At 47.9% G+C, this 25,554-nt stretch overlaps 1 protein-coding gene across 2 annotated transcripts in view; it reads left to right on the top strand.

The window, feature by feature from the left end:
- Positions 1-25,554, top strand: part of LOC147887950 (phosphoenolpyruvate carboxylase 2-like) — a 62,533-nt gene that overhangs the window by 23,626 nt on the left and 13,353 nt on the right. For both annotated transcript variants that reach the window (XM_087393110.1, XM_087393109.1), the window contains one exon: positions 20,964-21,048. In XM_087393110.1, the coding sequence (XP_087249236.1) occupies positions 20,964-21,048 (85 nt within the window). The remainder of the gene's footprint in view (positions 1-20,963; positions 21,049-25,554) is intronic.

The following is a 25,554-nucleotide window of genomic DNA, read 5'->3' as shown; positions in this document are numbered from 1 at the left end:
CAACCAATCACAGCCTAGGACAACATCTATTGGGCCCATGTCAAGTACCAACATATCACCTGCAAATGTATAGCCATCAGAGAACCTAATCCTTGCATCTTGGCAACAAGATCTACTGATCATATGCTGTCCATTGGCCACTTCTACTCTCAGCCCATGGTCTATCTCAGTAGCAATCAGTCCCACCCTCTGGAAGGTCTTGTAGTTAACAAAACTGTGGGTGCTACCGCTGTCCACCAACCACATGCACAATCCTACCATTAATCATCCCTGTTAATCTAATAGTATCAGCACTTTTGGCACCCATTGGGGCATGCATGGAAATAGTATAAAGTGTTGGCTGGGCATCCCAATAAACCTCTTCCTCGTTCATAGGAGAATTACCACCTGCATCTTCACGTGCATAAAAAGGCATCGCATCGTGATGCTCCACAAAAAAGAGTGTGGGCCTACGGCCTCTCATGCCACTAGTGGGCAGAATCTCATACGAATGCGAAGCATGAGTGTCATGTGCAGTAGCACCACCAGGATCAAAAGGAAAGTCAGAGCCCTTGTGGCTCCAGTGTTAGGAGCCTCATCTGCATCATGTGTATTTGCCATCTCATCTGAGACGTATACAAAGAACTTGGGGCATCAAACAATTCCTCGTCATTTGAGAGGTCAATGATCATGTTGAGCTTGGCAGTACCACTGTTGCGCATCTTGCACACATTCCTGTGTTTTATCTCAACCTGCTCATTTCCAGTAGTAGGCTTGCCTCCAGGCTTGGCATCAGGCTACTTGTAAGGCCTGGCATACGGCATCTTACTACCTGAGACGGTAGGAAAGCGAGGAAATGGTGCTGCTGTAGATTTCTTGTCAGTCCACTTAGCAAACTTAGGCTTCGACTTAGTGTCATACCCCGTAGCATGCGAGCTGCCCATGGCATTTCTGTGCTTGCCAGCATATTTAGGCTCGAATACTTCTACAAGCTGAGCTGCCCTCTCAATTGGTTATGTGCCTTCACATGTGCAGCGAGAGAAGAACTTAACCAATGGATGAAACACAACAGCTTTCCCTTTTCAGATACGTCCTGCACAAACAAGGAAAGCCTCCAAAAGCACTACAAGTACTCTTGGACCGTACTAGGCATAAAATCCAGCGAAGTATTGATCCAATACAAGTGGAGATAAAATGTAGTGACCAGCTCCAGGCATACTGGTTGGTGCGGTGAAAGGAGCACTAGCCGGATGCACACCAACGGGTCGGCCCAAAAGCGACGGCTCAGCCTGCATAGATGCGGAAAGCTGAGAGCCAAAAGATGGCCCGACATCCTGCAAGAAGGTGCTCTGTGGCACAGAAAATGCATCATCTATGTCTAGATAATCCCCAAGCTGGGGTACATGCAATGGTCCAGAAGACTGAAGCTCATAGGCACGACGGCCATTTGCCATAAAACCCGTGCGTGGAGCAGACAAAACATCCTGACTGTCTGAATGGTCCCCTTGATGGGGTGTGGGCTCTGCTTACCCTTATCCTGCATAGCAATGGTAGATGTGATCTGCTTACCAATCTGCTGTCCCATGTGGACAAGAGCCGTATCCTGCATAGCCATGGCTGTGGTAAGCTGCTGGCTGAACTCCTGTCCTATCTAGCGGAAAGCACCTTGGAGCATAGAGGAAAGGGCATCCAGAAATTGCGTCTATGCTTCCCAGGATGCAGGAGAGAGGCTGAGTTGAAGGAACCTCTACACCACTAGTGGCTCACCCCCAACCACCATTGCCAGTGAGTCCAAGGTCTTCTGCCTCAAGATGAAGGGCGACTACCATCGGTACACCTTGCTCGCCTACAAGTCTGCCCAGGCAGCTCTTCCGTGACGCCCCAACAACACTTCGCATGACGCCCCTGATGCCTCCTCGCCCGATGCCACTGGCTCATGACGGCTTCTCGCCCCTTACGCCGCCGGTTCCAAGCCTTACCTAGGCTTCCAATCCACTGGCTGGTTAGTTTAACCAACGCTAATAGGTTAGGTTTGCTTGAGTTAGTTGAGCCTAGTTAGGTTTGTAGGTTAGGTGTAGTTAGTTAATCTGGTTAGGCTTAGTTCGCTAGACTTGGTTGGGCTAGGTCAACTAGGGTTAGGTTAAGTAGTATAGTTAGTTTAGGTTAAGACTAACTGAGTGTCCTGATTGTCCTAGAGGTCTTAGGTTAGTGCTGCACTAGCTGTCCTAGGTGACTTAGGAACCAAAACCCCCCCCCCCCAAAAAAAAAAAAAGAGAAGGTAAACAGTTTAATTTTCAGCCTCTTTTTAGGGGCCTTTGACAGCCCGTTTGGAGCCATTTTGGCTCCGTTTTGAAGCTTCTTCAATGATCTTTCTTCCGAGCCTCTCCATCGACATTTTCGTGTTTCCACGCACTATCTCAAGTGCTCATTGCGTAGGGTTTTGCTATCCATTTCTCCTTGCCTACATTCGAGCTCCTCTCTCCTGGGCCAGTCACCATGCCACCGAAGCATGACCTTCATGATATATTGCATGACACTGATGAGGCTGCTCAAAATGAGCAAGTGCCTGCAGAATTTCGTCACAGATTTTGAGGCGACATAATTTCCCGATTCAATGGACACGAGCGTGAATTGAGGTAGTGGTGCGCTTGTTGGCGATGGATGCCCTACGCTTAGGCGTTGGAGCAATGCTCAAGATTTTTGGCTATAGCTTGTAGAGTGTTTCCCAATCAAGCCCTTAGAGCACCACCAAGGATCATCGCTGACGCAATCTCTTCTAGAAATATTTATGCAGTCACCCTGTCATTCGGATGTTGGCGTAGCTTGTTTGCAGCTTGCAAGTTCGGGATAGGCGTTGGCGTAGCAATTGCTAGAATTCAGAGTGAAGGGTGTAAAGGGTGGAAGCAAAGGTGCCAGAGCACGGGGCTTTGATACCAATGTAGAGAAGGGGGAAGGGGCAGATTTGGAGATGGGGAGAGAATAGCAAAAGGAAGGGAGGAGAAGAGAGGAGAAGGGGAAAGAGAGAAAAGGATGAGGGGATAGAGAGATAGAGAGAGGGAGGAGAGAGAGGGTGTGAGCGTAGGCCGCAGGTAGCAAAAGGTACCATACAAATCATTAGGGGCTGACTTATATAGTCCCTCCTTCTTTCTCCTATCTTACCACCAATTTCCCTTCTTTTTCCCACCTAATTCCCTGCTATTTCCCACCTTCATCACAACCAAGATGAAAGAACATGATACAACGAGCTGAATGGGTGGAGCCTCGAAGTGGGCATCAACACCCATGATGAATACAAAAAGCCATAATCATAACAATACCGATACATAGAGGGAAAGCTTTGAGCTCATGGACAAGATGGGAGCTGGTGGAGTTGTGGTGATCATCTGGAAGCTAGGGGAGATGTCAAGCCTTAGAGGGGCTTGATGATGTGTGAGGCTACGATGGCGGCATAAAACCTATGACGGAGCGTTGATGGCTGACGGTATCTATTGCCCCTGTGGTCTCCTTGCTATGGCCTTGTGGTGAACAAGTGCCACTGTTGCTCTCGTCGATTCTGTCCCGATCTAATAAGCACGGAAGGAAGGTCCTCTAGTCTAATCTGTGCCTCAACCCGCTAGCAAGACAACAATGTCTCTCGCTCTAGTCCTCGTACCTATTGTCTCCCTTAGCCCTTCAATGCTACCTGGTTGGAAAAACTCAGTGATCGTGCTTTGAGTGGAGTCTGCATGTACATCCCGATCTTGCCTATGTGTCCTGAGTAGATGTTCTTTGTGTTGGACAGCCTCATGGATGAAAGTTGCCAGGCATCTTTGATCTGGGTTGGACAAGAAATGAGATAGGGGTATGAAGTGGTAGTGATAGCGACATCTGATGTCATAGTACATAGGGCATCTGGAAGCGAAATGCCCCTCGATTCCATCTCGTTGCAGAGAGTGCAAATGCGTCTCTAGGTATATGCTCTGCCCATCCACTCTCAATGTGAAGTCGGTGTGATGAAACGCGGAGCTGGCGGATAGATATCCATCCTCCTGATAGAAAGGCCTGGCATGTTGCTCCGTTTTGTGTTGTTGGTTTTCCCCCAAACCTTTAGTTTTTGACCCAATTCCCCATTCCTCCTTTACCCCTACCCCTTGTTTCCCTCTTTTCCTAGAGTCTGCCAAGGAGTGGGGGAGGTGGATCTGTGTGTATCCTGGTGGATCAATGAAGCCCTCTGCTAAAATCCGCAAGCAGTGGTCTCTGTAAAAGCTGAGCTTCATAGGAAGCTCGCGAGGTGCCAACCGGGTCCTAAATGTGTGTAACTATAAGAGCTCCTCTCGGATGACCTAGTTCACCTCGTGATATGTGAGCGGGACAAAGGGAGCCTCAATGCTACACTGGAAGGAGGGTATTCTCTCTACGTGGAGCCCCAGGCTCTCAAACCATCTGCATGTACATCATACAAGCACCTCTGGTTACCTTCAGCTGCCAATGCCATGGATGGGGACAAGGCCAACCATGGTAGCCTACGGTGCTTGTAGTGCAAGAGTCATAGTCCCTGATACGGTAGAGATATGCGATAAGTTGGAACTCCTCATCAAGTTGTGTTGGGGATGCTCTGAATTCAGCCAGGACTATCTGATGTGGGACTGAGGACTTACGGCGGATCATCCGTGAAGCATGAGAACCTGAAGCTTTTCAACTCAAGTCCAATATGTCTCTGATAGTTCTGGCCCTGAACAAGGGTTGCCATATGTTCCCCCTGGGCAGAGAAAAGAGTCAAAGAGAAGAATCTTGGTCTAGGGGTCCTAGAAGTGAAAGTGAAAGAATTGCCGCTTGAGTCTTAGCAAGTGCGGTATATTGGCTGCAGCGTTGGTCGCATTGTGAAGATCAGGCTAGAGAGAAGATCCCCCAAGTATCTATAGGATGCAACCACCTCCACCGGTAACCCATCTAATGTGAAGTGCTCTCTATGCATGGCTGCCCATGATGTATTGAAGATCATGATCTTAATTTTACCAAGGTTGACCTTCAAGTCATGTGCCTCACAGAAAGTATGAATCACATCCAAGTGTCATCGGAGCCCATCTGCTGAGGAGGAGAGTAAGACCTCATCATCTGTGCATGTATATAGGAGACTTTGGAGCAAGGATCTGGCTCTAGAGCAGCCAGTCCCTACTAGGGTCCCAACAAAAGTCTCAAGCTTGTCTATATAGAGGCCAAACAATGTGTGTGTGTGTGTGTGTGTGTGAGAGAGAGAGAGAGAGAGAGAGAGAGGGAGAGAGAGAGTCTTAATTTCCACAGGACACCAATAGGTTTATGGGACAGCAGAAAACCCAGGTAATACATGAAGGCACACGGCAGCTCCCAAGGAGTGCATAAAGCAACTCTGAATTATTATAAGATACTTACATTTTAGTCTGAAAATGAAGACAAAAAATGGCCATACATCAATTTAAGACTGAAGTTCTTTTGGTTCGGATTTGAATTCCTTGATGAGGGCACACCTTCACGATATACTGCCTATTTACTATCCTTCTTAGCAGCCTAGACCTTCGCTAATTCCGGTTTAGTTGAGCTCATGCGAGTTTGTCAGCTATCCATATCTTGTTACCTTGAAGCTTGGCGAAGAAGCTTGATTCGTATATCTCGTGTGCCAAATGTATTGTATGTCCTCTTGAGTCTTAATATTGGTTGTGGGAGCTGTCCCAGCTTCATTTTCTTCTAGGCATTCAATGCTAGGGGTGGCTTTTTTTATGTATGCTAGAGTCTCCTTGTAGCCTTCAGGAAGGCCTCCTTCATTGCTGCATTTGCTTCGTGCTCCTTGATCTCAGTGTGAATGTCAGTTTTATTCACCTTTGTATCAATGTCTACAATCGTTTCCTTCTTGATTGTTTTGCACTTCTATGGGAACAAGATCCTTGACTGTAGAGACTAATTGGGGGATAGAAGAAGAGGCCTTGGAAGTCTACATCACCTCCTCAATCAGTGAAGGATGAAGAAGCGAGTGGAAGAGAGCAAGAACAAGACCACAAGAGTGGTGGGTGTGAATCGAGAAGCAAGGGCACACCACAACCCTCAAGAATATATTAGGATAGACATTTGGGTGGAACCAGTTTGGAGTGAACCGTGTTCACACTGTAACTGTAACATAAAGTGTACATGAGGTGGCACAGGGCCTTAACCCCGACAACCCTCAAGAATATATTAGTATAGACATTTGGGTGGAACCGGTTTGGAGTGAACCATGTTCACACTGTAACTGTAACATAAAGTGTACATGAGGTGGCACAGGGCCTTAACCCCACAACCTCCCACCTGAAGGCAATGTGCCTTTTAAAAAAAATAGAAATTACAGCAAGTCCATATAAAATGTACAAGGCCAAAACATGAGACATGGCCAATCCAACACCCATCAGTGCCCTGCAATGTGCAAACCGCTCTGCTGGCAAGATCTTGGTGAAAAGATCCGCAGGGTTATCATCAGTATGGATTTTGACAAGTTCTAACAACTTGTCATCCAATACCTCACGAATAAAGTGGTACTTAACATCAATGTGCTTGGTCTTCTGATGAAAGACCGGATTCTTTGCCAACATAATAGCACTTTGGCTATCACAATGCAAAGAAGGAATATCCCTTGAAAAACCCAAGTCTCCCACCAGACGTGAAAGCCATATGGCCTCCTTTTTTTTGCGCAAAAATTAGTGCTAGTTATATTGCTTGAAAGCGAGAGTACAAGACGACCTAAGGCCAGCGGGCTGTAATCATAAAATGGATACAGCCCGTGGTAACAAAAAAGTAATTACAAGCCTCTCAGGGCATAATCATCGGAGTGTGGACAAACAGCCACAGTGGGGGGGAGTAATGCCATTGAAGACTCTGAGTAGAGTGCTGGAAGAACAGGTCTAGATGGTCCTAGTCGCGCAGGAAGCGTCGTCTCTTCTCCTTCCCCGATCGGGACTCCCCCTGAATCTGATCCCACTGACCTTTGAGTGTATGAATGATCGTGCTCCAAATATCCACCAGGGTTTGGGTAGCAGAAGAAGCCTAATCTCCTAAGGTCTGCGCGCATCTGGAGGTCCAGATATGCCAGCCTACAATACTCCCTATGGTCTCCCAAACTGGGTGCCGAGTCATCGCTCCTGCATCTGTCTCTGTCAGATGCCAAGGGAAGCTGTCCATGCATGCCCAAGTGGCCTGTGTGATGAAGAAAACTGGATCTTGCCTAGAGAACTCATAAGCCAAGTGATGTCCTAGCCCGGTGCTGCACCAGCAAACGGCTCCCCAAGTGACCGGTCCTAGTCGGGTGCAGCCCTCGCTAAGATCCCCATGACTCCCTTCCACACTGTCTGAGCATGCGAGCAGCTCCAAAGCAGTGCTTCAGGGACGACTCCTCCTGCAAACACATCTGGCAGTGCCCCTCTTGCCCCATCTGCCTCAGCCAGCTGCCAACTGGTAGCCCCTTGTGGGCCACCATCCAAAGAAAGTAAGATATCTTCCTCGGCCGCCAGCTTGCCCAAAGAGTCTTCTAGAACGTGCGAAGGAAAACTTGAGAAATCCCTTGGGCATACCAACTATGTGCCTGGGTGGGTAGCATGTGCTGGAGGGCCCCAAGAGCGTGCCTACCAGTACGCGCATTGTATGAGAAGAAGGGGGTGGGGGACTCTGAGGTCTCCAGTAGTGGCCATCACCACTCCCCTAGGTCCCACTCCACCTCTATCAAGGAGCGGCCCTTCCAAATCCAGAGTCTCCAGTCCTAGTCCTGCATAATCAAGGGGTCTAAATGCCACGTTTTCCCTTGCAGCCCTATGATGCGAAGGCGCTGCCAGGGAAGCTAGGGGTCGATCATGGCCTCTCTACTCTGGAGATGGCTACCATCGGCGATGGAGAAGAAGTGAATCGAGGAGTCCGAGAAAAGGCTTGCAACCATCAAAGGGATGCCACGGGGTGTGAACTGCCCTAGCCACCTCTCATCACCCGGGAGGAGCTGTCTGGTGATCATGGGAATCCTCCAACCTCCAGGAATGGCAGCCTCGACCTCCGCTCTTCGAGCTTGGATCCCACGTGCCGTACCTACTGCTGCTGCCAACTCGCCTAGACTCAACTGGCTATAGACGTTCCTCCAAACCCGGAGCGAGCGCGCAGGCCCACGTGCCCAGAGCGCCCATGGGATGTGGGATCTCTCTCCAAGCTGGCGACCTGTATCATCTGTCACCTGGCTGCTCCAAATCAGGGGCTGTCTGTCTATCTCGTCTCGGCAGCTGGGGGGAACCACTTCCTCCAGACCAAGATGAGGCCGCGGAGGAGGGGGGAACGGGGCTGAGTCAGTGGGGCTGAAGTGAAAATCCATCGGATAGACGGCTGCCAATCACCCCCTCTCTGGGGGATGCACGCGCTGAGACCATGTTGAAGCAAGAGCTTCCACGTCTGTCCTCCTGGGGTCAGACCGCGGATGACTAACTTGCCAAGTAATGCCTGACTCTGCAATTCTGGATCTATGATGCCAAGACCGCCCTCTGTCTGGGGGAGGATGACCGTCTGCCAGGCGACCCGGGCTCTGGTGGTGCCGGAACCATCTGAGCCAGACCAAAGAAAGTTCCACACCAGTCTCCTCAACTGGGCTACGCACGACCTTGAGAAACACTAGCAAGATGCCACGTACCAAGCGGTGGTAAGAAGGACCTGATTGACCACAAGTGCCCTGCCTGCCAAAGATAGCCGAGCCGTGCTCCAGAAGGCTAACTTCCGTCGTATGGAGGCTAGGACCGGTAGGAACTGCTGAGCCGGCGTGATATCCAGCCCTACCTGGAATCCCAGGTAACGTGTTGTTTGTCCTCTAGGGATCGAGCGAAACCCCAGGAAAATACCCCACTGCGAGCTGACTCCCAGATCCGTAAGAAAACCAACTAACTTATGCCAGTTGATTTTCGCCCCAGCGGCACGGCAGAAAACCTCTAGAGACAGTCTCACTCGCTCCAGTGACTCGATATCATCCTGCACATACAAGGCCGTGTCGTCTGCATACTCGAACTCTAGAAGTACTGCATCGTCCCGAATAGGGAGGCGCATCCCTCGAAGACCAGTGGTACGGGCACGTAGGAAGTGAGTCATGGCCTCCGCAAAAAATAGAAAAAGGTAAGGCGCAAGCGGGCAGCCCCGACGCACCGAGCGCTCGAGGGTGAATCTCTCCCCCATCTTGCCGCTGATGATAACCCGACTGGAGGCCGATCTGTAGAGACTAGCAATACCTCTGATCCACTCGTCTGGGAAACCGAACCGAGAGAGTGTACCCTCCAAGAAGGACCAGTCTACTGTGTCGTACGCCTTCTCAAAGTCAAGAAGGAGTATGGCAAGGTGCTGGCCACTGTGCTGGGCCCACTCCGTCGCCTCTGAGAATGTGAAGATGTTGTCCAAAATATTGTGATCTTGGACAAAACCAGTCTGGGTATCATGGATCAAGTCATGTAACAATGGGTGGAAGCGGCTACTGATCATCTTGGCGAGGATTTTATAGGCAGTCGGAAGGAGGGTAATAGGGCGCCACTGTCTGATCTCCTGACAGTCCCCCCCTTTGGGGATGAGGCAAATCAAGCTTGTCGCAAGGCTCTCTAGCATCTGTCCGCTGGAGAAGATATGCTGGAAGGCTGCGAGCAAGGGCTGGTGGACCTGCTCCCGGAAGGTGGTGAAGAAAGCTCTAGAGAGCCCATCCTCACCTGGGCATTTCTGCCCGTCAATAGCGCTCACAGCATCCTGCATCTCTGCCACGGTGAAAGGGGCGAGAAGGGCTTCGCTCATGCAAGGCTGCACGAGCGACGGTGTATACCTCCACACCTCCTCCCTGCATTGGCGGGCACAAGGGTCTAGGGGCTCCTGCTGGAACAAGGATCTGTAGAAATCTGTCGCCAAGTCCCGGACCTCGTTTGGATCTGTCCTGACACTACCATCCTGCGCTCTAAGAGATCGGAGCTGTTCCCCTGCTGACCTCTAGCCATGAGTCCTGAAGAACTCTCTGCACATCCTGTCGCCCTTCCTAGCCCAAAGGACTTGGAAGCATGAAATGAGAACTCTAAGCGACGCTGGGTGATCTCCACTAGCATGGCTCGGGCTCTAATCTCCTGTCGTCTGAGCTCCTCAGAGCCTGGAGAAGACTGCTGCATCCGCTGTATCGAGGCAAGATCTCGTCTGAGACCCCTCTCCTTTGCTTGCCATATCCCCCGTGGGGTCCGAGTCCTGCTCCCACAGGTCCACTATCCTGCTGCGAACCTCTGTTCTGGAGTAGATGGAGTCTGGGATCCGGCACAAGCGTGGAGGTAAGGAGTGAGAGGCTGAGTCCAAGACTAGGATGACTGAGGCATGGTCAGAGAGGGTCGTCCCTGGAACCACCCCTGACTCTCCACCTCTGCCTAACGCCCAATCACTGACATAGAAACGGTCCAACCGCTCCAGAAGTCTGAGAGAAGTCCAGACTCCCTGTCCATCTGCAAAAGGAAGGCTCCCTCCAGCTGTCTCGACCTCCCACAGCGAACAAGGAGTCCCAATCCGCCTACTTTGCCTGAGCTATACCGAGGAACTCTGGGCCCCGTCCCTGCTAATCCTCTAAAGTCTCAAGATTGTTGAAGTCCCCTCCTACAATCCAAGAATCCATCTCTGGCAATAAGTCTATCAAGGAGCTCCAGAAAGCCCTCTCCGTCTGAGGTTGGTCGGGGCATAGATATTGAGGATGCCGATGCGGGATCCCTCAATATTCAAGCCCACCCAAAGCGCTCGTCCTGGGATCAAGGTGCCAAAACCACACATGCTGAACTAGAGAAGCGTCGATGGAGGTATAGACACCCCCGCTCCTCCCCTGCTCGCCAATCAAAGGTTCCCAGTAGGTGTGGGAGCGTACTATGAGGACCTTCCCACACTTACTGGTCTGAGAAGCCGAAAGCTTGTGTTCCTGCAATATGAGCACATCTACCCTTCCCACCAAGGCTGGCTGGAGCTCCTGTTTGAGCACCATCTTCCTGGGGCCACGAGTTCCTGATGAGTGGAACCTGTTGACGTTCCAAGAGATAATGTGTATACTCATGAAGAGGGAAGATGGGCCGCAAACAGCTGTCTGCTTGCGGTCGATGTCGAGGTGGTCGGAGGATGTCTAGTGTGCAGACGAAGGCGCTTCTGTGAGGGTTTCGAAGGAGAGGCTGGATCATCGGACCCATCCTCTAAAACCTTCAACAGAGGGGAGAGGCCCTTCGTCCCATGGTGGTAAGCTCTCTCTAACCAACTCGAAGCCTCCGCCAAGGAAATACTGTAGAAGCCCGCTACCTCTGAGGTCCTCCAAGGGCGGAGCCCTTCCGCGTAGATCCACACCAGAGGCGGTCGAATGATGACCAAAAGGCGGAAACGTTTGGCGCCACACAGCGCCATCTCAGACGAACGTCACCCTCCTTCCACTGCTGCTGAAGAAGCTCCGCTGCTCTGCTACCGATCCAGTCCTGCACCTGCTCCTGGGACTGTGATCTCGAATCGTCTCCCAAACATTTTCATTCGTCCATTGCTCATTCCTGTCATTGGTGATAGTGAAGGAATAGCTAGGACCATCATGGGGGGCAAGGACAAACACCTTACCCTCCGCCCCCTTTCGGAGGAAGAAGATGCTGATGTCTAGGCATGCAAGAAAAGAGCCGATACCAACTGCATCCAGGTAATCCCAAGGTCCTGCTCGGTAAAACTCCAAGAGTAGAGCTCGAGGAACTGCCCTTGGGCGGGGGGACGAGGATGAGGAGTCAGAACCAGAGAGAGGAGTGCTGGCTGTCAAAAGAGCTGGAGTGGTGCTAGTCATCTGCGGGGAAGGGCCTCTCCCCTCCACCGGGCCAGGGGGTAGGCACGGAGGTCTGTGCTGGCTTCGGGGCCGCAGGCGGCGCAGGCGGATGGGGGGGTTCCCCTCCGGATCATGCTCGGGGGAGGGAGGGGGGGGCTGAAACCAGAGGTGCTAGGGGGGAACCCGAAGGGGGGGGAGGTAGGGGAGCCGAGGAGGAGGGGGGAAGGGGGGGGGCGGGGTGAAGGATGAGGGGGGGGCTGGCTGATCTTCTCCTTCCCTTTCTCCTTCCCCTTACCGGGCTGCTGCTGACTGGTGACCACAGGGGTCTCTTGCTGTAGAGGGGAAGGCTTTTTTGTTGCTGCTGTTTTGTTTCCTTTCCGTTTTCTTTTGACCTCAGTCTAGCCTTCCCCTTCGGGAGGGGGTGTCGATGCCTGGCGGGGGGGATCCTGAGGAGCGTGGTTGGGGGCCACCTGAGGTTTTGTCCTCGTGAAGCGAGGGCAGGAGCGTGCTTGGTGCCCGAAGCCGTGGCATCTTAGACACTAATCTGGGCGACCAGTGACCATAATGCGCTGCGTCACCACAACTGTGTCCGTCTCAATCTCGAACTCCGAGGGGATACTCTGCGGATCTAGGACTGCCACTTTGACACGTGGCACCCCTTGGGCTGCGGCCGCATCAACAAAGGTGTCCTGCATGGGCAGCCAAAGTGCGCCCCCAGGTCTTTGATGATTGGGCGAAGCTCTATTGCGAGGCCTGGGAAGATGAGGGTAACTGGATGGCGGGGAATGCGGAAGCGGGCATTGAAGTCCGCTACACTGAAACCCCTATACCATGGGACCATAAGGATGATCTTCCCACCCACGGAAGTAGGGGACTGTCTGACCATATCGCTCGCAGCCTGTGCTGAGGAGAGCTTGAGCCAGAAGATACCACGTCCCATGAGTGCGACCTCCTCAATGTGGCTGTCCTCAAGGTAGAGGGTGGACTGCAACCAGTCCCTGATGTCTGCTCGTGAAGGGGCGTATCCAATGACTCTCCCATAAACGGATGTCTGAGAAGTCAATGGCGGCCTGCTTCACCAAGGAGACCTGATGCTCTGTTAGTGTAATGCGGTAGGCTGATGGAGGGGGGGGTTCGTCTGGGCCACCGATTCTAGACACAAGGCCGCCATACCGCACCGACAAACTGCGAAAGCTCCGAAGGCAGGGGAAAGGAAAAGGCAGAGGCGAGGGAGGGGGGGGGAAGTGGGGCGGAGGTGGGGGAGGAAGGTGGAGGAGTGGGGAAAAAAAAAAAATGGGGAAGTGGGGGGGAGGAGAGGAGGTGGAGTGGGGAGCGAACGGTGAGGGGGGAAGGAAAGGAGGAGGGAGGGGGGGGGGCAGCGCAGCGCAGGGCGGGGAAGGGAAGGGAGGAGAGGTGAGGGGGGTGGGGCAGCGCAGCGCGAGGGGGGGGCGGGGGAGGAGGAGCGGAGGGAGGGATAAGGGGGGGGGTTTGTCAACGTTGTGCAACGGCGGGGAGGGAGGAGAGAACGGAGGGGGTGGGTGCGCAACGCGAGGGGGGGGGGTGAGGAGAGAGCGGAGGGGCAGAGAGGAAGGAGACGGGGAGGGACGGATGGCGGCGGAGAAGGAGAGGAGCGGAGGGGTGCGGCTGCTGCGCGCTGGGAGGCAATGGCAAGAGAGGCTGAGGAGGGGAGAGGGGGCCGCGCAATGCGGGGGGGGGTAGACGGGAGCGGGGAGGGAGGGAGCATTCGCAGGAACGCTTCGGGCGAGCCTACTGCCATATGGCCTCCTTGCAAGCCTCAGTGGTTGCAATGTACTCTGCCTCCGTGGTAGACAATGCTGTGCATCTCTGTAACCTGGATATCCATGAAATAGCACCACCTGTGAAAGTAAACACGTAGCCCGTGGTGGACTTATGGTTGTGTGCATGCCCTACATAATCTGAATCTGTGTATCCATGCACTTCTGCATCTTGCTTGCCAAAGCATATGCACACATCTTGAGACCCCTTAAGGTATCTCAATATACCCTTAATTGCCTCCCAATGCCTCTTACTGGGGTTAGCCATATACCTACTGATCACTCCCACTGCAAAAGCAATATTTGGTCTAGTAGCAACCATGGCATACATCAGACTGCCACATGCAAAAGCATAAGGAACCTTGGCCATCTGAGCCCTTTCATTATCTGACTGAGGGCTGTCCTTTTGGCTGAGTTTCAAATATGGTGGCAAGGGTGTGCTCAAAGCCTTCCCCTTCTCCATATTGAACCTCTCCAGGACTTTGCCAATGTACTCTTTTTGTGAAAGATAGAGTAAACCCTTTGACCTGTTCCTCACAATCCGCATACCAAGAATGTGATTTGCATCACCAAGATCCTTCATGTCGAAGGTTTTGTGCAGTCCTGCCTTCAAAGCATTCATTTCAATAGATGACTTCCCAGCAATAAGCATATCATCCACATAAAGAATGAGTATAAGAAGACTACCATCTCTTGCCTTCTTAGTGTAGAGACAACGATCATGATTAGACCGTCTAAATCCTTGTGCTTTCATGAAAGCATCAAACTTGTGATACCACTCTCTGGGTGCCTGCTTGAGTCCATAAAGACTCTTCTGCAATTTGCATACAAGCCCTTTTTTCCCCTTGACTTGATATCCCTCTGGTTGCTGCATATAAATATCCTCGTGAAGGTCTCCATGAAGGAAAGCCATCTTCACGTCCATTTGGACAAGATCCATGTCCTGACAAGCAACCAAAGCTAAAACAGTCCTCAATGTAGTCATCTTGACTACAAGAGAAAAGATTTTATCAAAATCAACTCCCTTTTCCTGCTTGAACCCCTTAGCAACTAATCTTGCTTTGTACTTGGGCTTAGCATCCCCTGGAGTGATCTTCAACCTATAAACCCACTTGCATGGTAGGACTTTCTGGCCTGCAGGCAACTGCACTAGATTCCATGTCTGATTCTTCTCAAGAGATTGCATCTCGGAAACCATGGCTTTCTACCAATTCTTTGCGTCCTCCCTCTTCATGGCTTCTCTCAACCAAAACACTTTACTAGCTGCACTCTGACTCTCGAAAAGGGACTCAAGTTTTTGCCATATGTTGTAAGCGGTGGCTTCATTCTCTACATTGAAGTAGATCTTCTTAGAGATGGTCAAAAGAATGGTACTCTTGGCCTTCTCATTCATGGTTTCCCACTGAAAGTCACTAACTTCATCGGGCTTGATCCCTTTATACTTGATAGGCGTATTTTGATCTTTCTGGACCAACACATTGTATATTTGCTTCTTCCAATAGGAGAAATTTGCATTCCCCAACTTCTTGATGTTCCAATAGTTGCCTTCGTTGCTTGAAGACATGATGATAAGCCCAAATAGAAGCAAATAAATACACCTAAGGCACAGAGAGCCTCAAAGTCACGTGCTGTGACTAAATGCAATGTTGTCCACTTTCCAAAACTGTAAAAAAAAAGTTAAAAAAAACTCTAAAAGTGCCCAAATCTCTTCCAAAATTGTGCCTGCACTTGTACAAAACTGTCACAAAGTTCCCCGAGCCTTGACAAGTGACCAAATGTCACTCTAGAATGAATGATCAAGTGACACAACTATCCCAGATTGTTTAGCAGGTGTTTGGGCAAACTCTCCCACCTCAAATAGGCATATGAACACTGTCACAAGGCTAAACTCAGAACTGAACTGAGTTTTCACACTCTCCAAGAGTGTACAAATGCGCTGTCCACAACAAGGAGCATTTACCCAAAACTGACCTGATTGCAAAATCTCCTCTTTTGTCAATGCATTTGACACATAGACATGTGAATCCCCTTCCAAAACTGTCTACAACAGCCAATGACACCAATTTGAGCAAAAGCCCCTTGTTTTGGCGTCGATTGAAGAGAAATTTTGTCGAATAGGCATCCACAAGTGCGTACAAGCACTATAGCGTCAAAAGCCCCAAATTTCTTGCATGCAATTTCTGCAATTTCCGAGAATGCACCACGATGTGCACCAAATCCTCAAATTTCTGCCCAATGTGACCAAATGTCACACAATCCAACTGCCCACTTGACCAAATGTCAAGTGTACCTGCGAACCACGACTGAAATACCTCGAAGAAGGATGTTCCCACACGCGAGATTAGCAAGGTCACGACCCACGAAGGGCATAGAGCAGCGGCACGCGACCCCACGAAAAAAGGGCGTGCAGGGCAATCCAAAAAAAACGCGTCCGTACAGCGTGCACGATGATTGAGGAAGTTTGCCCGTCAAGGTCGGCACAACGTGCACGACGGTCGAGGAAGTTCGTCTGTCAAGGTCCGTACAGCGTGCACGACGATCGAGGAAGTTCGTCCGTCAAGGTCCATATAGCGTGCACGACGATCGAGGAAGTTCTGATACGGGAAGCAAACGGGAAACTTCTGGGTTGAGGGTGAGGACGCGGGATGGAGATGATGAGCCAAAGCTCTGATACTAGTTGAAGGATCAAGAAGCGAGTGGAAGAGAGCAAGAACAAGACCACAAGAGTGGTGGGTGTGAATCGAGAAGCAAGGGCACACCACAACCCTCAAGAATATATTAGGATAGACATTTGGGTGGAACCGGTTTGGAGTGAACCGTGTTCACACTGTAACTGTAACATAAAGTGTACATGAGGTGGCACAGGGCCTTAACCCCAACAATCAGTGGTTGCTTCCGGGATCCTTCGAGCACCTAGATTTGCACGACTAGAGCTGCTAGCTACAACCTTAGCTCTCGTACGTCTTGTTTTAGATAAAAAATCTGCTCTTGGGGGCCAATATGGGCTGGTTAAAGGCCCCCTCATTGGTATGTCCTTGCATAGGGAGAGGGTCAACTATGATTTGCTGGCTGGAGTCGAGGTTACAAGAGTAGAAGCAAGAGAAGGAGATTTTAAGGAGCCTATATGCTCCTTATTGGCCATGATATTCGAGTGCACCCCCTAGCACTAACCCCCAACATTCTCCTCTCATTTCTTCCTCTTTTCTTTGCCTTCCCCTTCCTGGTCCTCCTAATCATTCCCCCTTGTTGCCTCCCCCCTACTTTCATCCCTCCTATCCAATGGGAAGGCATGCTAGGTCCGCTCCTGCCCCTCCACTCCTGTATCATTGGCTTCTTTGCTCATTTCCCTTTTAGGAAAGCCACTTAGCTACTTTTATATTAGAGGAATATTTTACACTTCACTTGACATGAAATCATGAAAGAGTGTCATAAATTTGAAGAAAAATGTGAAAGGAAACTTAAGGATTACATAGTCACTTGATTTTAATAAAGCTAAGCTTCTATTCACTTTTCTAATAGCATGCTTAGAACAACTTGGTTGCATTCACAATGAGAAAATAAATGAGCGAAAGATAAGGAAAACGAAAACTTTTTCAATGTTGAACCATGTTGAAACTTACATACTTAGAAAATATAAACCATTTCGAAGTAAACCATCCTCTATGTAAATTAATGATTGGTTGTCAAAACATCAAGTCAATACTGATGGGATATCTCAAGGTGTATGCCCCAGGCACACCTTGGTTTCTATGTGTGTGTGCTAGAGGCACAGTTAGGTGCCCATAAGCATTGTTAGGTGGTGGTAGAAGCCACATAGGATGATTGAGAGAATCTAGGACCTGATTGAGGAGATGATTGTGGAGCTCAGAGGTCATCAGTGATGTCAGTGATCATGTAAGAGGTGCCTACTTAAGGACCTCACCTTTCTTCATTCCATAAGCAAGAATTCTCAATTTGTATTCACTCCATGCTTTCCTTTCAGTTCACCAACATGGTATCAGAGCCCTTTGATCCTCCTTGAGCCCATTTGTGCCACATCATCTTCTTCTTCTCCATCTTCTTCTTCTTCATCTTCACCATTTCTTCCCTTTCTTCCCAAATCTTGCTAAAGCTTGTTCTCCCTCGTTTCTCTGCCATTCTCCAAGCCCTTCCTGCTGGAGATACCCCTCGAATGGGCGAACTTCCACCTACAAGCAATTGAAGAAAGGTCATCGCTGCTGATTGCCATTCCACGAAAATCGTCGAAACTGTCTTCTGCGTTTTCTCTGTGTCTGCTCCACCTTTCTCTAATTCCTTTCAGGGGAAGCTTCTCCATACCTTGGGCTATCTTGTGTTGAAATCTGAGCAGCAATGGTTGCATATTCAAGGAGAACAGAGCCAAAAACCAGTCGATTTTGACGACGCTCCAGCCAGCAATATCGCGCGCCATTTCGCCCAACCTCTGTGGTGGATCTTCTCTGATATATGAGCTTTCTTTTGCTTCAGCAAGGTTGTGAGTTTGATGCTACATTAGATGCTACTTTAGCATTTCTGAGGTTTTAAAGTATTGAAAAGCATCTGTACAACTGTGGCTATAACTTTATTTGAAGTTGCTATACCTAGATTTGCTTGGAATACTTTCATTTAGTCACCTCTATGAAGCATGCAAGTGAAAGCATCATTGATTTGTAGTATGGATTTTGGTTGCAAGCCTTTGCTACTCTAAATGCTTGTATTTTGAAGCTCTTTAACTCTTTCTAGCCTTGTAAGAGAGTAGACACTGCCCATTTTGGGTTAGACCCTCTCATGGCTACCATCTTGAATATGGATAAGTTCAATGGTAAGGGCTTTCACACACGGCAGATGAAGGTTAAGTTTGCATTGATGAGGGAAAACCTCTGGGGGCTTGTCAAACCGGCTTCAACTTCTTCTTCAACAGCCTCCAACGCTGAAGAATCCTCAGCTCCAACACACCCGGCAAGAGATCCTGCTAGAGAGGAGAAAGCCTATGGCATCATTGCTCTTGCCTTAGGAGATGACTATATTCATCACATCTCTATCTCCTTCAGAAGCTTGGGAGAAGCTTGAGATTATTTTTGGTGCTAGCTCTCACATCTCAAAATTGTCACTTAAGATTGCTTTCTTTAAATTAAAGATGGTTAGTGGCACTCCTTTGGCTACCCATGTCAATTATATGTAGAGTCTCATGACTCAACTTGCTTCTATCAACTCTCCAATCACTACAGATGATGCAATGGCAGTGTTGCTCAAGAGTATGCCTGAAGATTATGATCATGTTGTTACCACTTTGAAAAATCTTCCTAATCCTAATCTTGAAGGTCTTATTTCTCCTCTTCAAGAAGAAGAAAGGTACATGGAACTCTGGAGAGGCAATGACACAGCCTATGCCATAAAAATCCAGAAGGGTAAGTTTTCACCTTGCAAACATTATGGGAAGACTAATCACCTCTCAAAAGATTGCTTCAAGATCAATCCATGCAAACACTGTGGCAAAAACAATCACCATGAAAAGTTTTGTAGAGCCAAAAAGGAAGCAACTTCAAAGCCAGAAATTGCCAATCTACTTTCAGTTGATGTGCCTCCACAAGATGAGGCATCCTATGAAGATTATGCTTTTTGAATCATCTCCATATATGCTCCAGATCTCTCTTTTTTATGTTGAGTCAAGGTACTCAGCCTGGATAGTCCTTCAAAATGAATGAAATAAACTATTGTGTTCTTTGTAAACACCTCTGGTCACCATATGATGTAGGCCATGTGTATGTGTTTTGCTCCATGGTACCTCTTGCAGACATTGTGTGCATGTACATGCAGGGGAGATAACCATTGGAAGGTCTTTTGTATCCCTTTTGTTTACTTCACACCCTTGGGAACCCCTTGCTAGCATGAGAACCTAGCCATAGATTTATCCTTGACCACCATGAGATGGCATGAGAAACTATCAGTCTAGATGTATCCTTGACATAGCCTGAGGCATTCTCTTGAGGGGGGGTATGATGGGATATCTCAAGGTGTATGCCCCAGGCACACTTTGGTTCCTATGTGTGTGTGCTAGAGGCACAGTTAGGTGCCCATAAGCACTGTTAGGTGGTGGTAGAAGCCACATAGGATGATTGAGAGAATCTAGGAGCTGATTGAGGAGATGATTGTGGAGCTCAGAGGTCATCAATGATGTCAGTGATCATGTAAGAGGTGCCTACTTAAGGACCTCACCTTTCTTCATTCCATAAGCAAGAATTCTCAGTTTGTGTTCACTCCATGCTTTCCTTTCAGTTCACCAACAAATACTCTAAAGTAAATTATTAAATCGCATTGCCAAATAATAGGAATTTAAGTGAAGTTCGCACACAAAAAATACAAAAACTCCAAGCGACAGCCTTTAATAGTTTGATTCATAACAAATACTTGAAAATTAGCATGTTGAACATCTATTACAAGAAAACTTATAAAGAGGTTAAATAACAACATACTTTAATTCATGAGGAAGTAAACTTATTGAAGTGTAATAAGCTCTAGCATAGGCTTTGGCTTTCCACCAAAATCCTTTGAGACGAGGTATGCACGCCTAGACAACAACATTGTTTTCATATTTCAGTGTTGAAAATCATTGTTTTCATATTTCAGTGTTGAAAATCTAAGTCCATCAGGAAGGGAAAAGGAGGAGTAACTAAACTTGCTATCATGGTAAAAGTCATCTAATGTTAGGCTAGATTGTTTAAGAAAAAGTCTACATGATTATGTAGTATACCAAGGAAATTGAATAGAATCGTGCTTAGAACATCAAAGAAAGAGATGAAGGTTTGAAATGGAAAGCAAGCATAGGAGCTACATTTGCCATGGCTGTTTTTCAATGCCATCGACTTATGATTCAAATTTTCAGTCTCTAAATGATTTCAAGATGATTTAAGTAGAAGATTGGATATGCACTTCAAATTACTGTCTATTCAAGCAGCAGCATCGTTTCATTGTTGCATTGACATAAAGAATGATGGACAGATGAAAGCATGATCTGTTTCAATAACTGAAAGGACTTTTCTTTTGCTGGGGGGGGGGGGGCGCGCTATACATAAAGCATATTTTCTAGTATGAAGTGGGCTTTACTAATTGCCATTCAGAAGAGATTGTCAATACAAACTGCCGAAGGCTTATTCTAGTATCAATCATCTTTCTAAAACCATGGTACAGGACCTACATGAAAACATTGCACTATTTTCTTGAGGAAATTAAACAGCCTTTAAGAGATTCCCTACTCTCTTGCAACCATTTATTTTCTTCTTAGGTTTTCTTAAGTATTGTAAACTAAGTCTGGTCTGAGATATCTCCATAAAAAGTATGAATCTTACAGGGTCTTAGGTCTTGCATAATCTCGCAGCAGTTCATAATACTTTGTTTTTGGATGTCTTCAGTATTCGGAATTGCCTTTCTGAGCTTTATCAACCGGATATCATAGCAGATGAAAAGTTGGAGTTTGATGAGGCCCTTCAAAGGGAGGTAAGGCAATTTAGTATTTATTTCCCCGGATGCATGCAATCCTTCATTTCAACTAAAATATCAAAATCGTGCGGAGATAAAATCTCTTCTTGAATACATTTGTTGTTGGTAAACTAAAAGGAAAGCATGGAGTGAACACAAACTGAGAATTCTTGCTTATGGAATGAAGAAAGGTGAGGTCCTTAAGTAGGCACCTCTTACATGATCACTGACATCACTGATGACCTCTGAGCTTTACAATCATCTCCTCAATCTGCTCCTAGATTCTCTCAATCATCCTATGTGGCTTCTACCATCACCTAACAGTGCTTATGGGCACCTAACTGTGTCTCTAGCACACACACACATAGAAACCAAGGTGTGCCTGGGGCATACACCTTGAGATATCCCATCATACCCTCCCTCAAGGGAATGCCTCAGGCTATGTCAAGGATATATCTAGTCTCATAGTTTCTCATGCCATCTCATGGTGGTCAAGGATAAATCTATGGCTAGGCTCTCATGCTAGCAAGGGGTTCCCAAGGGTGTGAAGTAAACAAAAGGGATACAAAAGACCTTCCAATGGTTATCTCTACTGCATGTACATGCACACAATGTCTGCAGGAGGTACCATGGAGCAAAAACACATACACATGGCCTACATCACATGGTGACCAGAGGTGTTTACAAAACACACAATAGTCTATTTCATTCATTTTGGAGGACTGTCCAGGCTGAGTACCTTGACTCAACAAAAAGAGACATCTGGAGCATACATGGAGATGATTCAAAAAGCATAATCTTCATAGGATGCCTCATCTTGTGGAGGCACATCAACTGAAAGTAGATTGGCATTTTCTGGCTTTGAAGTTGCTTCCTTTTTGGCTCTACAAAACTTTTCATGATGATTGTTTTTGCCACAGTGTTTGCATGGATTGATCTTGAAGTAGTCTTTTGAGAGGTGATTAGTCTTCCCACAATGATTGCAAGGTGAAAACTTGCCCTTCTGGATTTTTATGGCATAGACTGTGTCATTGCCTCTCCGGAGTTCCATGTGCCTTTCTTCTTCTTGAAGAGGAGAAATAAGACCTTCAAGATTAGGATTAGGAAGATTTTTCAAAGTGGTAACAACATGATCATAATCTTTAGGCATACTCTTGAGCAACACTGCCATTGCATCATCTGTAGTGATTGGAGAGTTGATAGAAGCAAGTTGAGTCATGAGACTCTACATATAATTGACATGGGTAGCCAAAGGAGTGCCACTAACCATCTTTAATTTAAAGAAAGCAATCTTAAGTGACAATTTTGAGATGTGAGAGCTAGCACCAAAAATAATGTCAAGCTTCTGCCAAGCTTCTGAAGGAGACAAAGATGTGATGAATATAGTCATCTCCTAAGGCAAGAGCAATGATGCCATAGGCTTTCTCCTCTCTAGCAGGATCTCTTGCCGGGTGTGTTGGAGCTGAGGATTCTTCAGCGTTGGAGGCTGTTGAAGAAGAAGTTGAAGCCGGTTTGACAAGCCCCCAGAGGTTTTCCCTCATCAATGCAAACTTAACCTGCATCTGCCATATGTGAAAGCCCTTACCATTGAACTTATCCATATTCAAGATGGTAGCCATGAGAGGATCTAACCCAGAATGGGCAGTGTCCTCTCTCTTACAAGGCTAGATAAACAATTGAAAAGCTTCAAAGTATAAGCATTTAATGTAGCAAAGACTTGTGACCAAATTTCATACTACAAATCAATGATGCTTTCACTTGCATGCTTCATAGAGGTGGCTAAATGAAAGCTTTCCAAGCAAATCCAGGTATAGCAACTTAAAAGAAAGTTGTAGCCACAGTTGTACTGATGCTTTTCAAAACTATAAAACCTCAGAAATGCTAAAGTAGCATCCAATGTAGCATCACACTCACAACCTTGTCAAAACTGTCCAAAACAGAGGCCTGAACTTGGAGGGCTTGTATCTCACTCTTCAAAGCAAAGAAAAGAGGGCTTTCTGAAGCAAAAGAAAGCTCATATACTAGAGAAGATCCAGCACAGAGGTTGGGCGAAATGGCGCGCTGTTTTGCTCGGGGGAGTTGCTGCAGGCTGAACCTGAGTTTTGACGATTTCTCCTTCGTTATTGAACCAAATGAGCTGAAAAGTGACTCAAAATGTTCGTCTTGAGGTCGCCCATCTACTCCTAAGAGGGCTCGGGCAATGGTGCAGTAGGCAGGGAGTATTTTGCAATAGAAGAATGACGAAAAAATGCGCTGTTTGGAGAATGGCAGCCAGCAGAGACGTTTTTTTTTCAATTGCTTGCAGGTGGAAGTTCGCCCAAACGAGGGGTATATCCAGCAGGAAGGGCTTGGAGAATGGCGGAGAACTGAGGGAGAACAAGCTTTAGCAAGATTTGGGAAGAAAGGGAAGAAATGGTGAAGATGAAGAAGAAGAAGATGGAGAAGAAGAAGATGATGTGGCACAAGTGGGATCAAGGAGGATCAAAGTGCTCTGATACCATGTTGGTAAACTGAAAGGAAAGCATGGAGTGAACACAAACTGAGAATTCTTGCTTATGGAATGAAGAAAGGTGAGGTCCTTAAGTAGGCACCTCTTACATGATCACTGACATCACTGATGACCTCTGAGCTCCACAATCATCTCCTCAATCAGCTCCTAGATTCTCTCAATCATCCTATGTGGCTTCTACCACCACCTAACAGTGCTTATGGGCACCTAACTGTGCCTCTAGCACACACACATAGAAACCAAGGTGTGCCTAGGGCATACACCTTGAGATATCCCATCAATTGTTGGGAATTCTTTCCAAACTATAGTCAAAAATAAGAAAGACTCAAGATCCCCTTCTTGTACTTAAGTGAAATGATAGTTATCATTGTTTTTTCCCCAAGAAAAGGTACCTTCTATGACATGCTTTGAAAACAATTCAAAAGATCAGCTATGTATGAGGCTTTGAAGGAGAGACCTGAGAGTCTTGCAGTCTGCTTCTCCCTGCTGGCCAAACCTAGAGAAATGCTCATGACTTCCAAGTAGCTCTGTCACTTTCTCCTGAATCTCTCGCAAGATGTCAACAATCAATTTCCAGTCCTATGTGGCAGAAAGATGAAGCTGCTGTTTCCTATTATCAGAAGGCTACATAGTGCTACCCAGATGTTTCAGGCCATGACGTTGGCAACAGTCTCCCAAGCAGGGTTCTTCAGAGAGAACTTGGGGTGCTGTCTAGAGCGTGAACTGGCCTCATGAGTCTCTAGGCTTGTAAGTGTCTCCCCAATCACAAGGTAGGCGGGGGATACAATCTCTATGGAGAAAGCGTGCCGCCCCTCACTATGCCCTACCTAAACATGTGTCAGATGGGATACACCCTTGCAACAATCATGAGTGAGCAGTGACCGCTGACAATTTACAAATCCTTTGCACTAAAGGGTAGCTTAGAAAATAATGGGAAGTTATTTCTTGATGTCCTACCGTGCAACAATGATAGTTACATCTGCAATTGAGAAAGAACTTGGGGTGCCGTCTAGAGCGTGAACTGGCCTCATGAGTCTCTAGGCTTGTAAGTGTCTCCCCAATCACAAGGTAGGCGGGGGATACAATCTCTATGGAGAAAGCGTGCCGCCCCTCACTATGCCCTACCTAAACATGTGTCAGATGGGATACACCCTTGCAACAATCATGAGTGAGCGGTGACCGCTGACAATTTACAAATCCTTTGCACTAAAGGGTAGCTTAGAGAATAATGGGAAGTTATTTCTTGATGTACTACCGTACAACAATTCTGGAATGCCCCCAGAATCAGCCGACCAGATCTGCAGACTGGCCTGACCTGATCTGCTGACTGAACCATTGGCCCGACCTGTCCCAGTGCTGCCCTGGCATGCTGCTGTACATTTCTGCCGACCAGATGCTGCTCTTTGCTTTTTGCTGTCTGTAGGGCCTATATCATGGCACTGTAGGCCATGTTGTCTGCTCTTCTTGGTTCTATGCTGTCACTGCATCTGACGCAGTCCTGTCCCAACCTATGTGGCCGTTGGTATGGCCCCATGGCTGGCTGTACACAGCCACATAGACAGCCCTTGTTCCAGGGCATGGGTACCGCTCATGTGAGAGCCTTTCATGGTGTCCACATGGCAGCTGGAGGCTCTTCAGATATGGCAACAATTGAATTCCCCCTGGAAATCTCCCTATACCCCAGTGACTCCACCCAACTGGACTCAATACGCTACAGTTGCAGCTAGAACACCATCTCCATATGTGCATATATTCTATCGAGGAGGTCTGAAGACACCCATACTTGGTCAACATGAACAGATTTTGTTCATACAGCAAGAGGTGAGAGAGCTGAAGATGCAATCGGCAACTGACAGCTAAACTCCAGTCTCTTAAAGGACCTGGCAAGCAGGAAATAATAGATGAGGTAATGAAAGATTGCAAAGCTTCTCCCCTTGCTCCTCAGCTAGTCTCTACAGTTAAAGATCTCATTCACACGGAGGTACAAACAATTAAGAAAGAACTCACTGTAGAGG

Source organism: Dipteris shenzhenensis, chromosome 22 (genome assembly GCF_047967505.1).
Source record: "Dipteris shenzhenensis isolate YYH24624 ecotype China chromosome 22, Dip_SZ_1.0, whole genome shotgun sequence".
In the NCBI taxonomy this organism is placed as follows: Eukaryota; Viridiplantae; Streptophyta; class Polypodiopsida; order Gleicheniales; family Dipteridaceae; genus Dipteris; species Dipteris shenzhenensis.
This window is presented reverse-complemented; position numbering and strand designations above follow the sequence as displayed.